This window comes from Centroberyx affinis, unplaced genomic scaffold (genome assembly GCF_046629955.1).
Source record: "Centroberyx affinis isolate AG114_WGS23_722 - 3 ecotype Tasmania unplaced genomic scaffold, CSIRO-AGI_Caff_v1 ptg002974l_1, whole genome shotgun sequence".
Lineage (NCBI taxonomy): Eukaryota > Metazoa > Chordata > Actinopteri > Beryciformes > Berycidae > Centroberyx > Centroberyx affinis.
In genome coordinates this window covers 256,251-271,774 of record NW_027281082.1, presented here as the reverse complement: position 1 = coordinate 271,774, position 15,524 = coordinate 256,251, and the positions used below count along the sequence as shown (strand labels likewise).

General features: G+C 38.4%; 1 protein-coding gene across 1 annotated transcript; it reads left to right on the top strand.

The window, feature by feature from the left end:
- Nucleotides 1-7: 7 nt before the first annotated feature.
- On the top strand, nt 8-14,209 carry LOC139658832 (chloride anion exchanger-like). Its single transcript, XM_071537011.1, has 19 exons — nt 8-135; nt 1,003-1,142; nt 1,959-2,069; nt 2,876-3,036; nt 3,358-3,522; nt 5,140-5,292; nt 5,859-5,941; nt 6,042-6,189; nt 7,064-7,177; nt 7,418-7,495; nt 8,169-8,264; nt 8,428-8,534; nt 9,110-9,179; nt 10,017-10,109; nt 10,208-10,303; nt 10,909-11,136; nt 12,545-12,599; nt 12,702-12,829; nt 14,189-14,209. The coding sequence occupies exons 1-19, from the start codon at nt 8-10 to the stop codon at nt 14,207-14,209; spliced, it is 2,175 nt and encodes a 724-aa protein (XP_071393112.1).
- Nucleotides 14,210-15,524: the final 1,315 nt, after the last annotated feature.

The following is a 15,524-nucleotide window of genomic DNA, read 5'->3' as shown; positions in this document are numbered from 1 at the left end:
GTTAAGGATGGCAACTCAGAGGAAGCAGTATGTGGTGAACAGGCCGCTGTACTCTGAGGACAGCTTTGCAGAGAATCATGAGAAAATCTACAGGCACCGCAAAACCCTGCTGGACCACGTCAAGCAGTACCTGACGTAAGTGAAGCCAAGATCCCTTTCCTCACAAGTCAGGATCTTGACTTGTAATGTACATTTCTCAGACTGATCAGTAAGTTTTTGAATTGATGATGGATCTTAAATCTGTCTGCACGTATTACTTTGTTGCATACAGCTTGTATACAGTCACAGATGAGCTGATGAAGGTCTGAGTGCCCAGTGTTGCAGCAGAGTCACCAAACCTCCGAGTCCAAGTCGAGTCCCAAGTCCTCAGTGTTCGAATCCGAGTCCAAGTCACCAATTTGAGTTCAAGTAATCCCTGCTAGAACAAATTAAAATGAACATATACAAATTTAAATCTATATATGTATAGGTTTCCGTCATTTCATTTGTTTTTCGATTTTGTTTCGAAACAGACCAAAAATAAACAAGCCAATTTGAAAATCATAACATAAAGCTGTTGTATTTTAAATGTGTTAACAGTTTAAAGGTTTTAAACTGTCAGTGGTTGTGTTGTAAGCATTTCATTTTCTACATGTAGGCTTATATTGTAAAAAAAAATCAGATGATCAGGTGCAAATTTAGGGGTAATACTGAAAAAATGCCTATGCCTGAGGTGTGTCCCAAGTTCAAGTTCAAGTCCTCAGTGCATAAGTCTGAGACCATGTCCAAGTCCAAGTTGTGAATATTCAAGTTTGAGTCGAGTAAGGAGTAAAATTTGAGTAAAAATTTGAGTTAAAATTTGAGTAAAAATGTCATCAAAATTTCATCAAAATTGTGACTTGAATCCGATTCAACTCCAGGTCCAGGATTTGAGTATTACAACACTTCTAGTACGGAAACATTCTCAAAAAAAGATGCAAAAAATGTCAAAGTTCAGTAGACAGTTTTCTCTCTTATATTCAGCTGTGATTTGAAGCGTGTGAAGAACACGGCGCTCTCCCTCCTGCCCATCGTCGGCTGGATGAGGATCTACAGAGTGAAGGAGTGGCTGCTGGGGGACGTCGTGTCGGGGATCAGCACCGGGCTGGTGGCCATCATGCAAGGTGAGGAAGAGGAGGAGGAAAAGCAAAGAGTCTGTGAATACAAAGTCCCATCCAGTACAAAACACACTGCATTTCCCTTCAGCTCACTGTCACAACTATAAACAAGGGTTAAACCGATATATAAGGCTGATATTGGCTTTTCATTACAAATCGGATATCAAAACTCAGTCAGTATCTTCCACCTCCGATATGATGCAGTTTGTTTGATTACATATTTATTGTAGCATTGATCACTGGTTATCTATAGGACACCATAAATCTGAATGTATTTTAATTGACTTTAATAGAACATTTTTGTCAGATTTCATACAAATATGAATGAATATGTTTGATTTTATACATAGTTTTAGTGCTGCTAAGAATAAAGTTCTGGGGAATATGTTTATGAATATGATTCAGTTTGGGGGATTTATTTTGCATGAAATTGGTCAAATCTAGATATTGAATATCGGCACAAAATATTGGCAGTTTCAATCCCACAATATCTGTATTGGTCTTCAAAAACAAGATGTTTTGTCAAGAACTTTAGAGACCTTTTCAAATCATCAAAGTACAAGTCAAAGTCCCAAGTCACCAGAACCCAAGTCAAGTCAAGTCTCAGGTATTCTCTTCATGCATCAAGTCAAGTGACAAGCAATTAAAGCTGTGACTCGAGTCCCCACATCTGGATCCTTCAATAGAAGTTTAAACATGAAAATCACCAACATTATTTTGAGGTTTTCACCCATTAGCAACAGCAAGGCGACTGAGTTGTTTTGCTCTGACCTGACCTCTGACCTCTGACCCCTCTCTCTCTCTCTGTATCATCTCTCTCAGGTCTTGCCTTCTCTCTGCTGGCCTCACTGCCTGCCAGCTACGGCCTGTACACAGCTTTCTTCCCTGTGCTCACATACTTCTTCCTCGGCACCTCAAGACACATATCCGTAGGTATGTAATGACATCATCGTGATCGAACAATAGTTTTTTTCTCTGTAAACAGAAATTAGAGAAGGAGAACGACACCAATCTGAATCCCCAGACAGGTTGGAAAAACCTGGGAAAGGGGATTCAGTGAACAAGTAATTCTTCAATTTTAAAGTCACAATGAAACTGCATTTTGAGAGTTTCTTGTTTCCTTAATGTGATGTGTAATGTGGAGAGGGATCATCGAAAAGTGTAAAACAATGGAAAAACAGTTGATGGGAGGGACTGTTCAAAAAAAGAGTTTTTATGTCACCTCCTGGTACAGCATGAAGTCACCACTAAAGATTTTCTGTTTTCTAGGAAGTAAAAGTAATTCGATTTTAAAATAAAATTGCAAGGAAATGACATTTTTGACATTTTTTTGGTCATAAATTGACAAGTAGGTGTATGGTATGATAGAATGAGCTAAAAAAGCAAAAAAAAAAAATCATAAATTTTTCATTTCAGTGTGATGTTTCAGTGTGTTGTTATAGTACATATAGACACCATCGGGTACACAAAATAATTTTCATTGAGTTATTCTCCATACATTTTATAAACTGTCTCCAGATTTCAGTTTCAAAAAAGATCTCTGGCTCTCCTTTGATAGCAAAATGTCTGCTTCTCCACAGCCAAACAGTGACAGCCATTAAGCATAAACATAAAGCTTGTTTTTTGAAAGTTATCAGTGAGCTTATCGCCACAGCAAAGGCAGATAAGACCGGATGTGATATGGATGTGATATGGATGTGATATGGGACACCAACACTGCCCCCCCCACCCCCCTACAGGTTCCTTCCCAGTCCTGAGCCTGATGGTGGGAGCTGTGGTGGTCCGACTGGTGCCAGAAATCGGACCGCCGGCCAACATCACAGGCTTCGAGGGTCTGGACCAGCCCCAGCAGAGGGTCCTGGTGGCTTCCTCCCTCACTTTCCTCGTGGGGATCTTCCAGGTGGAGCTGACTCTCCATATCTCTGCAACCTTCATTTTTAAGAAGAACTTTATTGATCCCTTTGAACTGGATATAGGTTGAATCACTTTTGGGTTATATCAATTAGCGAAAGAGAGTGGAAAAAATTATATTTATTGATACTGATATGTTGCAGGTTATTACTTTAAAGATACAGCATCTTCTTCATGCTAAAATACAGATTTACAGATATTTAAAGTTTACAGTTTTGAGTTTAATAATGATATCCCCTTCTTCTTTTAAAACTAAAAACATTGGAATTCAGGCCGTATCTCTGTTGTTTTTCTCTCTTTTCCCTCCCAGCTGGCCATGGGTGTTCTGCAGGTGGGGTTTGTCGTCATGTACCTGTCCGACACGCTGGTGTCCGGCTTCACCACAGCAGCCGCCGTCCACATCCTGGTGTCCCAGCTCAAGTTTGTGTTGGGGCTGAAAGTCTCAGGCATCAGCGGACCGCTCTCTATCATATACGTACGTCCGTAAGTCCTTAAGTCATTACTGTGTATGCAGTTTTTTTTTTTTTATTTTGAAGGAGAGAGGGCATTCCAGGCAGCCTTTGAATGTTTTTGTTCATAATTCAGACAGTAGGAAAATAGTGAGGAAGACAGAGGAGAGGAGACAGATTTAGTTTTAGTTATACAACAGTTTCTCGAGGCAGAGCTGCTCTGGAGGCAGGAATATACTGATTGGTTGATTTAAACCTCAATGGGTGGAGCATAGATCACAGTTTTTCAAAGTGCAAGTTATCTAACACAAACCTGAAAGATAAAAAAGCAACTAGTCAAAATATAAATAAAAATGTTGATTGGCAATTAATTAATTAATTTTTCATTCATTCATGACCATGGCATCATGATGTTGAAGGTCAACAGCTAGCTAACTAGCTTACCTAGATCATAGGCTAGTATGGCTAGTTTGAACTTGAAGGTCAGCTAGCTAACTAAACCCACAGAACTTTATTTAAAATTCTAGTCAAGATAGCAAGTTTTCCAAAAACACCAAATGTGTCATACTGAATTACAAGGAAATGTGTATAAAATGATGCACAAACATCTAGATTTTTTTTCATTTGATGTAATGGTGCAGCCATAAAAACATGGCTTCTTGTATTTTAATATTTCATTCAATATAAGCAGAGCTTCAAGAAAGAGTTGGAACGAGCAGATACAGAATATGGACGTGACGTTGTTGTACAGTTAGGAACTTTTTTTTTTCTAACTTTGAAGCTGCTTAAGGGGAAATTTAAGGGTAACGTCAGGGTACAAGGAGTTAACTCAACCAATCAGATTATTTGTGCTTGCAGACCAGCTCTGCCTCTGAGAAACGTTTGTGTAACTAAAATTCCAGTCCGTGAGACATGAGAGATGTGGTGGGATTGGATCCTATAGGCCAACTGGGAGTGTAGGAGCAACCTGACTTCACTTTACTACCACTGGTGCTAACAGTGCCAGGTGTGGTTCATCTTCCCCTTCTGCACCGACTCAGTTTATACTCATATCTTTATGCAGATAACCTCCACCGCAATATCTGTGACCTGGTGACATCCATAGTGATTCGCGGTGGTTTTGTTCACTGTGAATCAGCAGTTGAGGGAAGACCAAAATATTTTTTTGTCTGGTTTTATCTAAAAGAGATATCATAATCCTTTTACTGCCATAGATCAGAGGCAAACTGGTGTGTCAAAGTACACTGGTTTACTGCAGAGCGAGCGCAGGCGGGCCTCGAGTTTCAGCTCAAAACCAAGCTCAAAATTATTTCATCACTTTAAAATAAAATATAGTCAAAAGTTTTTAGTTTGCTGGCTCTTTTGTATGCTTTTTAAGGCATTTTCAAGTAATTTGGTGTACAGGGTATATAAGTTAATTATATAAATAACATGTAACCGCTGGGCTGCAGGGTGAAAAGTGAAAGAAAAAAAATTCTTCTTCAGGGGATTAAATGTATGCAGGTTCGTTATGAATACAACCAGTCTGCAATCTAATATCTCTTCTTCAGGAGCCACATGGATGCACAACATGAATTGGGATGCTTGACTTTTAATTTTTAATTTTTGTCAAGTTCATTTTCTCCTTTTATTTTCTCCTCCAGACGCTGGAGGAGATCTTCGTCCAGATCACCTCCACCAACATCTGCGACCTGGTGACGTCCATCGTGATCATGGTGGTGGTTTTCATCGTGAAGGAGATAAACGACAGATACAAAGCCAAGCTGCCTGTGCCCATCCCTATAGAGGTTATCATGGTGAGGGAGATTGGCTGTTAAACTCCTTATAAGCAGCGTGATAAAATGACTCACTATGACCCAGTTTTAAGATGCTGCTGCTCTTAAATACGAGGTGGAAAGAGTACTAGACTGTCCTACTCAAGTACAAGTACTGTTACTTTGCTGGTATTTTACTTAAGTAGAAGTAAAAGTACTGGTGTAAAAATTTACTGAAGTAAAAGTAAAAAGTAGCTCATTTAAAATGTACACAGAGTACTTTTTAGAAAAGAGAACGTTGTTAGCTGGGATCTTTTCCATGTGATTCTAAAAGGACGAGAGGACAGAGTTCAGACTAGATTCTTTTCATTGTTAAAATTTGGGAATTACAAAATAAAGTGCACAAACAAAGTAAAGTCAGTTTACTCTTCTCACTGTTGGCCAATTTAGGATTGTCCAGTTTCTGTTGTTTATGAAGATCCTACAAAATCTGTTCTCTGTAATGGATGGGATTTAAAATGTAGCTAAGTAGGCCTACAATACTTCAGTATAAACGCACTTAAGTAAAAGCAAAGTTACTGAGTTAAAGAGCGTTTTTCTATTCCCAGACTGTCATAGCTTGTGGAGTGTCCTATGGCTTCAACTTCAAGGATAAATTTCAAGTCGATGTCGTTGGTAAGATGGTTAGCGGGTGAGTACCAATTCCATCATTTGATTCAATATATTATAGATCTATAGATCTGTTACATCAGGTGACGTGGATCCTTTAATAAAACAAACACGTCTTTCAGGTACGAGTCTCCCATCGCACCAAATGTGGAAATCTTCAAGGAGAGTGCAGTGGAGGCTTTCCCCATAGCCATAGTGGGGTTTGCTGTTGCCTTCTCTGTGGCCAAGGTCTACTCTATCAAGCACGATTACGCCATTGACGGGAACCAAGTGAGTCCCATTTAGAGGATACTCTCCTTTTCCCCATTTGTCGACAACGGGCATCGCTATTTAGTCTCTTAGTGTTGATCTGATAGCAGAAAAAAAATGAGTTCATGGGTGACTGATATTCAGCAGAGAAAGACACTCCCTGTATAGTTTTCAGCTCTGTAGACATACGCTCACTGGTCACTTTATTAGGTACACCTGCTCATTAACGAAAATAGCCTGCTCCTCCAATCAGCAAATCATGTGGCTGCAACTCAGTATATAAAGCATGCAGACATGGTTAAGTGGTTTTGTCATATGTACTCAAAAAGTACCACGTACATTCAAATGCAACAAAATGTGAATTTAGTTTTTTATTCGACCAAACATTAGAATGAGTAAGAGACTGTTGGTTCAGCATCCCAGAAACAGCTGCCTTCCTGGGATTTTCAGCACTACAGTCTCTAGAGTTTACAGATAATGGTGCGAGAAACCAAAAAACATCCAGTGAGCGAAAGCAGCTTGTTAATGAGAGAGGTCAGAGGTCAGAGGAGAATGGGCAGACTGGTTCAAGCTAACAGAAATTACACAAATGTTTCAGTCTTTAAAACAGTGGTGTGCAGAAGAGAATCTCACAACACACAAGTTGTTGGCCCTTATGATAAATGGGCTACAGCAACAGATGACCAGCCGGTATGATATAGGTGTACCTAATAAAGTGGCCATTGAAGGTAAAGTTACACTGAATATTGCTTTCATTTCAAAGTAGGAGGTTGCTTTTTATTTGAGCGATGAAAACACAAGACAAGCAGCTCAAACGCAATCCAAAACACAGATAACAGTCACTGCCACAGAGTGTGTTTAATCCACTGAGGTGTTTTCCATCGTCTCATCCCAGGAGCTGATTGCTTTCGGGGTGAGCAACATTTTTGGTGCAACTTTCCGGTCGTTTGCAGCCAGCACGGCGCTCTCCAGGACGGCCATCCAGGAGAGCTCGGGAGGCAAAACACAGGTGAGACAAAAAAAATAAAAAAATCCAACTGTTTCCTGGATTGCAAACTTTTTCTAGGTCACAATGCACTGATTTCTTTCCTCCAAAAACATTTACCCGATCATAATTTCACTTTACGGTCTCTTTTATATCATATCACCGTATTCATTTCCCCATGCTGGCTGTATATTTTTACAGCAATGGGTGAAAACTGTTGCTGGTATCTGAGAATGAAACATTAACTTTATTTTACAACTGCAGATTGCGGGTCTGATCTCTGCGCTGATGGCGATGGTTGTCACCATGGCTCTCGGGTTCCTGCTGGAGCCGCTGCAAACGGTGAGACTGACCTCTGTGATGTCATGACCAAAATGTCACTATGTGCAATACGTGGTTTTGTGCTCTATCTTCTTTGATTTATATACTGTATATGTGGAGATATGCAGATAAAGATGTATGTGATATCTTTCTTGATTTATGTGCTTTATATGTATGGAAGCATAATCCAGTCAATATTAAAATTGACTGGAAAATAATCTACAGGAAATATTGGCAGACAATATGCATACCTAAACTTGAAAATGAAAATGCAAACTGGGCTTTTGCGTTTGAATTTGAATTATGTCATGATTTTTGCACACACAACTGAAAATGAAATCACTTTCATTTTAATGCTGACTAGATTATTCTTCCATATATATGGGCAGAGAACAAAGAATTTATATTATTTTTCTATTATGTTGACTTTTCTTTGATGTTACACAGTTGTGATTACTGTGTCAAATGTTGATATGTCAGAAAGTCAGGTGATTCTGCAGGGGGGCAATGGCAGCGTTCATATTTCTTTATTAGCTTTTATTAGAGCATTTTGTTATGCTGTTTAGTGGGTCTCAAGTTTATTACTTGTGCAAGAATTGAATTTCCTACTGTGATGTCTATCTATCTATCTATCTATCTATCTATCTATCTATCTATCTATCTATCTATCTATCATATTTTGTTTTTATCCCAGTCTGTCCTGGGTGCCTTGGTCATTGTCAACCTGAAGGGCATGTTGATGCAGGTCAGAGACATCCCGTACCTGTGGAGGAGGGACAAACCAGACTGTGTAAGTCCTCATTGAATGTCTTCAATAATTTACTCTGTATGATGTTGTATGAATGTGCATAGTGTAGCATTTTGGAATGAAACCCTTCACTTTTTATTTCCAAAATGGATATAGACAGTTCTGGAATTAAACCATTCTGTAACTGATTTGCCTGATTTTGCAGGTGGTGTGGGTGGGAACCTGCCTGGGTGCCATCTTGCTGGGTCTGGATCTGGGTCTGGCAGTGGGACTCGGGGTGGAGCTGCTCACCGTCATCTTCAGGACTCAGTTGTAATTACGCAATTCATGATATGTGACAGCAGTTTGCAGGCACGTTTGCATTTTAGGCTGTTAAAGGTGCACTAAGTAATCTATGGCCTTTATTGACCCATACTGGTGACCAGAGGGAATTACAACAACATTGATAGAACTGATCTCCTCCTAAATAAGTCTCTGGACTCACCAACGTTAGATTTTTTGGTATAAAGCATCACAGACCGGCCGGGTTGGTCAACATGAGCGAGCTGTGTGACGTTTACTGACCTCACACTGCAGGATTTCTGGGTACTGAAGTTCATATTTTTCACACAGCTCACTGCCACTTGGAGCCTCTAACATGCGAAGTTACCTAGTGCAGCTTCAGAAAAAAAAGATTGATTAGTGATGTTTTCAGACCTCATGAGATTATGACTGGAATAGTGGACATTTCTATCCAAAGTGCCTTACAGTACCATGAGTACAGATAATTACAGCATGGGTCTGGCCCCAGTAGACTCAGTAAAGCCCTGACAGTGTTAGTGTCTTGCTCTACACACTGAGCTACAGAACCAGATTTATGTTGTGAACCTGTTTTTATGTTGCTCCAGTCCCCGCTGCTCTGTCCTGGCTAACATCCCTGGGACGGACCTCTACAGGGATTATAAGGATTACCTGCATGTAAGTACATGTAGAAACATAACATAACATATTTCCTGTTGTAAAACATTATTACCTGTTGGCAGAGGTGGGGACTCGTGTCACACGACTTGGACTCAAGTCAGACTCGAGTCACAGTTGCTTGAGACTTGACTTGATGCATGAAGAGAAGACTTGAGACTTGACTTGACTTGGGTTCTGCTGACTTGAGACTCGACTCTGACTTGTGCTTTGATGACTTGAAAATGTTTCTAAAGTCTTGACTTGAGATCTTGTGTTTGTGTAAATGACTTAGATTGAAAGTGATGAGATTTGTTCCAGCAGACGACTGAATTTAAATTCTGTTTTCTGAATTTGTATGGAATGATTGAATTTATTGAAGTTGAGACTGATTATAGAAATCAAACTCATGATGCTCTTACCAAGTTTTTATCCTATTAAAATCATATTGCATTGAAAAGTCCTAGATATTTAGTTTTCTTTAAGATTAAATTGATACTTGACTCTGTTTTTGTTCTGACTTGACTTGACACTTAACATTAATGACATGGACTTGACTTGGACTTGACTTGGTAATCTATATTTAGACTTGACTTGAGACTTATGCCTCAAGACTTGTTGAGACTGACTTGGGACTTGAGCAAAGTTGACTTGGTCACACCTCTGCCTGTTGGGAATGTTGTTGGTCTGCAACTTTTGAGTTTGTTGAGAAGCTGCTTTCTTGGCCAGGTCAGATTCTAAAGGTTAAATGAAATAAGATAAACCTAAAACAGTTGCATGCACTCTCTCTAAGCAACGCTACAACATGATGCCGCTCTGAATCATGTTTTTTTTTAAATGTGATCCCTCCGTTCTCAGATGTACGAACCAAAGGGAGTAAGGATCTTCAGGATTCCCTCGCCGATCTTCTTTGCCAACATTGAGTTCTTCAGGGACAAGCTTGCAGAAGCTGTATGTACACCGCAGCATAGATTACTCCTCTGCTTCAGTTCAGTTTTCTCTTGTGGTAAGAGAACAGGAATCATAATGTTGACTACTGTTTGTTTCAGGTTGGGTTTAACCCACTGAGAGTACTGAGGAAGAGGAACAAGGCCCTCAGGAAAATCAAGAAACTCTTAAAGAAAAATGATGAAAGCATTATAGAGGTGAGTCCACCAAACTGCTAAACCACTGAGAAAAATCGAGCATCAATGATCACTAAAAAATGTTCTTATAAAAATGTTTTGGACACAACACTATAGGTGATAATATGAAGGATGATTGATAGCAAAAAATGAAAAACACTTATAGTATTTTATGAAGTATATCAAGTAAGTTAAGTCATTGGCTGGCAAAATAATAACACTTTTACAGTGTATGTATTGAATGATGAACTTCAGGTAATGATTTTCATCAAAATGGATCCATGATGTTTTGGAAACAAAGTCTTCATCATCATATCTTATTCATCCAGTAAAATCACACATATATTCTTTTTTTTTTTTTACTGCAATCAAAGATTGAAGATGAGGAAATATTTTATGGAATGAAATAAAAAATCAGAAATATTTTATTGAATGAAAATGAATGTAGGGCTTTTCATGAGGCCTTTAGCCCAGTAATAAAGGTTGTTATGAACCTTTAAAGAAGAGCTTTTTATGGTTTTACACTATTATAAAGATTTCTGTCTTTGATTTCAAATATCGCCAGTCAGCCTCCAATAAAAAGCAACTACTATTATTATTTGTCCATGGAGGTATTTGCGACGCAGAAAGGCAACGATGGTTTGTTTCACCAAACAACTGTGGAGTCGGAGGACGAGAGCAACATGGAGGAGCTGGACCTGCCCACCGACTTCAAGGACCTTCCCGTCCGGATCGACTGGAACGCCGAGCTTCCCGCCAACATCAGCGTTCCCAGAGTGGAGCTGCACAGCCTGATCCTGGACTTCGCCGCCGTCTCCTTCCTGGACATTTCTGCTCTGAAGGGACTCAAAACGGTGAGGCTAACAGCGGATACATGCATTATGTGAGTTAATACAGTACTAGAGGACAAAAAAGTGACTTCAGCATGTATCTCCTGCTCCGGGAATAGTATTATTGCCATAGAAGTGGACTGAATATCATTTAGTAGTATTTACAGGTAGAATTTTTGTTTATATGAAATCCAAATCCCGCTCATGACCTTTGACCTGTAAAATACACAAAAAGTTACTGCTGTTTGCCATTGTAGGGCAGAATAGGGAGGTGGAATCATTAATGAATTGTTTTTTCACTCACATTTCTGCTTAATTAAAGCTCCAATATGCAACTTTTTGGCTTGAGGGACAGGGTGCATTTTTAGTCCCGCCCTCCTCAAGTTCCTGCCCCGACACTTGTCACTCATCTTGATGAGCTGTCTACGTTAAAGTGGACATCCACAAGTTCAGCATTTCTATTTTTTTTTTATTTTGTCTCCATCTTTGTTGCTAAGCGCTCATTGCTGTTTCTGCACTGCACTTCCCAGAGATCACCTGTCAATCAAACAGTGTGGGCGGAGCTTGGATTTTCTGTCGATGCAGTTTGAGTTTCTCTTTTCTTTGTCTGTTCAGCCATGGTGGAAGAAGTACTGAGATCTTTTCCTTAAGTAAAAGTAGCAATACAACAATGTAAAGATACTCCATTACAAGTAAAAGTCCTGCATTCAAAATCTTACTTAAGTAAAAGTACATAAGTATTGGCAGCAAAATGTACTTAGAGTATCAAAGTAAACGTACTCATTATGCAAACTGTCCCCATTTAGAGAGTTATATTTTTCATAAATTATTGGAATATTAATACTGATTTATTGACATACATGTACATGTAAGCAGCATTTTAAAGTTGTCAGCGTGCTAATCTTAACAATTTAGCTATACCTTTGGGTAGTCTAATCTATAACAATGCTATTTTATGGTTATTTTATAAAGATGATCAAATGTTTTAAATATAAAATATTGATCTGAAAAGTAACTAGTAACTATAGCTGTGAAATAAATGTAATGGAGTAAAAGTACAATATTTCCCTCTAAAATGTAGTGGAGTATAAGTATAAAGTAGCATAAAATGGAAATACTCAAGTAAAGTACAAGTACCTCAAAATTGTACTTAAGTACAGTACTTGAGTAAATGTACTTAGTTACTTTCCACCACTGCTGTTCAGCCATGGTGGCTATCACTGCTGATTTAGGCAGGAACACACAGGGTCACAGACAGACACTGACTGATAATATATAACATCCTATTTATTCATTGTTATTTTAAGGTGAAAAAAAGTTACATATTGCAGCTTTAATTTAATAAAAACCTACTGTTTACTACAAGGGATGCAAAAAGGATTTAGTTCCCCCTCTCAGCCTCTCATATCAAGACTCACTGAATTCTCCACAGATGCTGAAAGAGTTCATCCGTATCGAAGTGGATGTTTACATCGTTGCTTGCGATGGTGAGTTTTATCTGCATGCTGGAATCAGCACTGATGACACTAACAACAAAGCGTAAAGTACTGCTTATGCAAACCGCACCACATCATACCATGTGTCCACAGTGTACATCCTGGAAAAACTGCACAGCTGCATGTTCTTTGACGATGAGATCCAGACCTCCATGTTCTTCCCGACGCTGCATGACGCCGTGCTGCACGTGCTTCAAAAACACAAAGGCCGAAGTGGTTTGGTGAGGAAACACTAAGTACTGTTTGTTGGTTAGTGTGTTTGAGCCGGCCTTCTGTATGGATGCTCGCCCTGGATTATGAAACAATACTACTTCACATATACTCTCTGTTTGGTAAAAAAAAAAAAAACTTACGAGAAGTAGTTTTGGATGCTAAAATAAAGTGAGCATCTATACATGGGTGTTTCTTAGGTCCTGAAGGACTGAAAGCATGACTCCCTCCATGGTTCACCTGGATCCTGTTTTCCCATCATACCGATCGATTCTGATCAAAATCTCATCAATTGCTTCACTATAGCAATAACTAAACCCCCAAACCACTTTTTTCAGCTGAAAATTGGGTATTTAGTAGTGTTGTTGATGGATTCAGGTCCAAATCCTGACATTTTAGTATTTAGATTCTACATATTGTGTTATAAATATGCATAGCGACTGCCCTCTACTGGTTGAAACCCAGCTATTACAATTGAATTTTGCTATTGGTTGATCGTGGTGCCAGGTGACGTAGGGTGCCAGCTTTCGTTACTCTTTAAGTCTTGCTTACCTTAATCGACCCCAAAAGCACCCAAAGCATGTTTTTTTTCAACTGATTGGCATGATGGAAAATGATGGGAAAATAGAGTCCAGGTCGAAAATAGTCCGAGTTAAGGCCCATTCACATCTAGAAGTAGAAAAAATTGCTAGAACTATAAAAAGATTTAAATTGTCCAAAGTAAATAGAATGTCTGTTCCCACTACAACTATAACTAGGCTATAAAAACATCCAAAACGATAACTATAACTTTATTTTTCATTCGATCTCAGAGCGATTTTGTTTGATGCAGACAAAGATAAAACATTTTCAACCAATCAAATTTAAGTTTTAAGAAAGAAGGGGGCGGAGCATTTGGTAACTCACTGCAGTGATGCTTTGTTTGCTGAGGAACTGATCACACATATACAGTAGTTGTATTGTGAATGTTTAAGCAACAATATATGGTTATAGTTTATAGCTATCCTAGATGTGAATGGGCCTTCATGCTTTAAATGTAGGCTGTTAATGTGAATGAGTGAATCAATACAAAAAGGACTTCTTGTGCATTTGCAATCTAATTATAAAGTTGCAATCTACCAAATTTTATACAACATGGTGGAGAAAAACTTGTCATATTTGATTTTTGTCCCACATTTGTACATTTGTGTCTAACAGATAGATTGGAGCTAAATCTATCAGAGCCTTGCAGAGTTCATTTACATTAATATCTTGGAACTGTGTATCTGTGCTGGGTGTATGGGCAACAATCGTGCGAAACACATAAGCAGCTATGATTCTTGTATTTACAACTCTTTGACTCTCATGTAATTTTGACTTCTTTCTCCCAGATAGCAGATACCAAACTCTAGAAGAGCAACTGTTCCAGGATCCTCCAGTCAGATGGGAGATTTGTTCCAACCACAGACACATCACATTAAAATGTGGACAGAATGCTTCTTGTTTAATACACAGTACCACTTCAGTCTACTCTACTCTTTATACTGCCACTGTGCTCTTTTTTGTACATTTTGTAAGGGAGCTTTTCTGATAGATACCATACTAAAAAGTCTACATAAACATTTGAAGACTTCTATTATATAAAATCATCACTTTAGGTTAATCATTCAATATATCTAAAATATAGAGGATCCAGTCTGTAAAGTGTTATTTTGTCAACCAAGGATTTATGTTACCTACTATAGTTTGTGATGTTCTTTCATTTGTTTTAATTTTCTGCAATAATTTTGAGAGAATAAATGTCTTTTTTTTTCAAATGCTGGGTATCTCATTTTTGAGTGAAGCTCTTTGTTTCTTTAATAAAAGCAATGTTAATGACTTGAGGGGGTTATTAAAGTGTTTGATGTACAAGAAAGACAATCAAATGCATCACAACAAATGCCCAAATTAATGTGCCATATGTGACGTCCTTGACCAAATTGGCCAAATACAGTCCTTTAGCAGGGTAACGGCAGGTTTCAGAGAGCCAAGGACTTTTTAATGTTTGCTGGAATTGAAATGAAGACCAATTTAAAAATCAAAATAAAGACAAAGCTGTCAAAACCAGCCACCAACCATTTGCAACTTAACATAACTAATGAAAGTTCTTTAAGTTAAAAGACATACAGGACATACTCTCATAAGAGTCATGATGAATTGCGTCTACTAGAGCAGAAATGATGGAAAAAAGTTTTGCATACTGTACTACCAACTCTGTTCTGTATTAATCTGAGATTGGACATGCAGCACACAGAAACCTGTTATTGCATGGTGGAAAAATAGAACGTTATATCACTTTATAACTGTGACTGTTTTGAGACATTTTAAAACCTTTTAAGACCTTAAATTCAGATAATTTTGAGACTTTTTAAAAGGACCAACAGATGTTCTGACTGATAAAAATATGGATCAAGCATTAATTACACATGCAGAAGTACTACTTATGATGACAGATAGACCCTTTGAAGAAGACAAACTTGATCAAAAGACAAAAAATGGGAGGTAATTTCTGGATTATAAAATGAAAACTACAAACTTAACCAAAGAACTATGCAAAATCTTTTAGCATTTAAATGAAGGTGACACATGTTCTGGTCATAAGTTTTGTTTTCTAAAGATGGAGTTCCATGTTTTTCACCCTCTTATTTTTGACATTTGATAGTCTGTCCTTGACACAAATGCCTTATC

Excerpts from the sequence above, each read along its gene's own strand:
- LOC139658832 (XM_071537011.1), top strand. The coding sequence starts at position 8 with ATGGCAACTCAGAGGAAGCAGTATGTGGTGAACAGGCCGCTGTACTCT. Across the intron at positions 3,037-3,357 it reads TCCTCGTGGGGATCTTCCAG|CTGGCCATGGGTGTTCTGCA; the intron begins GTGGAGCTGACT and ends TTTCCCTCCCAG. Across the intron at positions 12,830-14,188 it reads ACAAAGGCCGAAGTGGTTTG|ATAGCAGATACCAAACTCTA; the intron begins GTGAGGAAACAC and ends TCTTTCTCCCAG.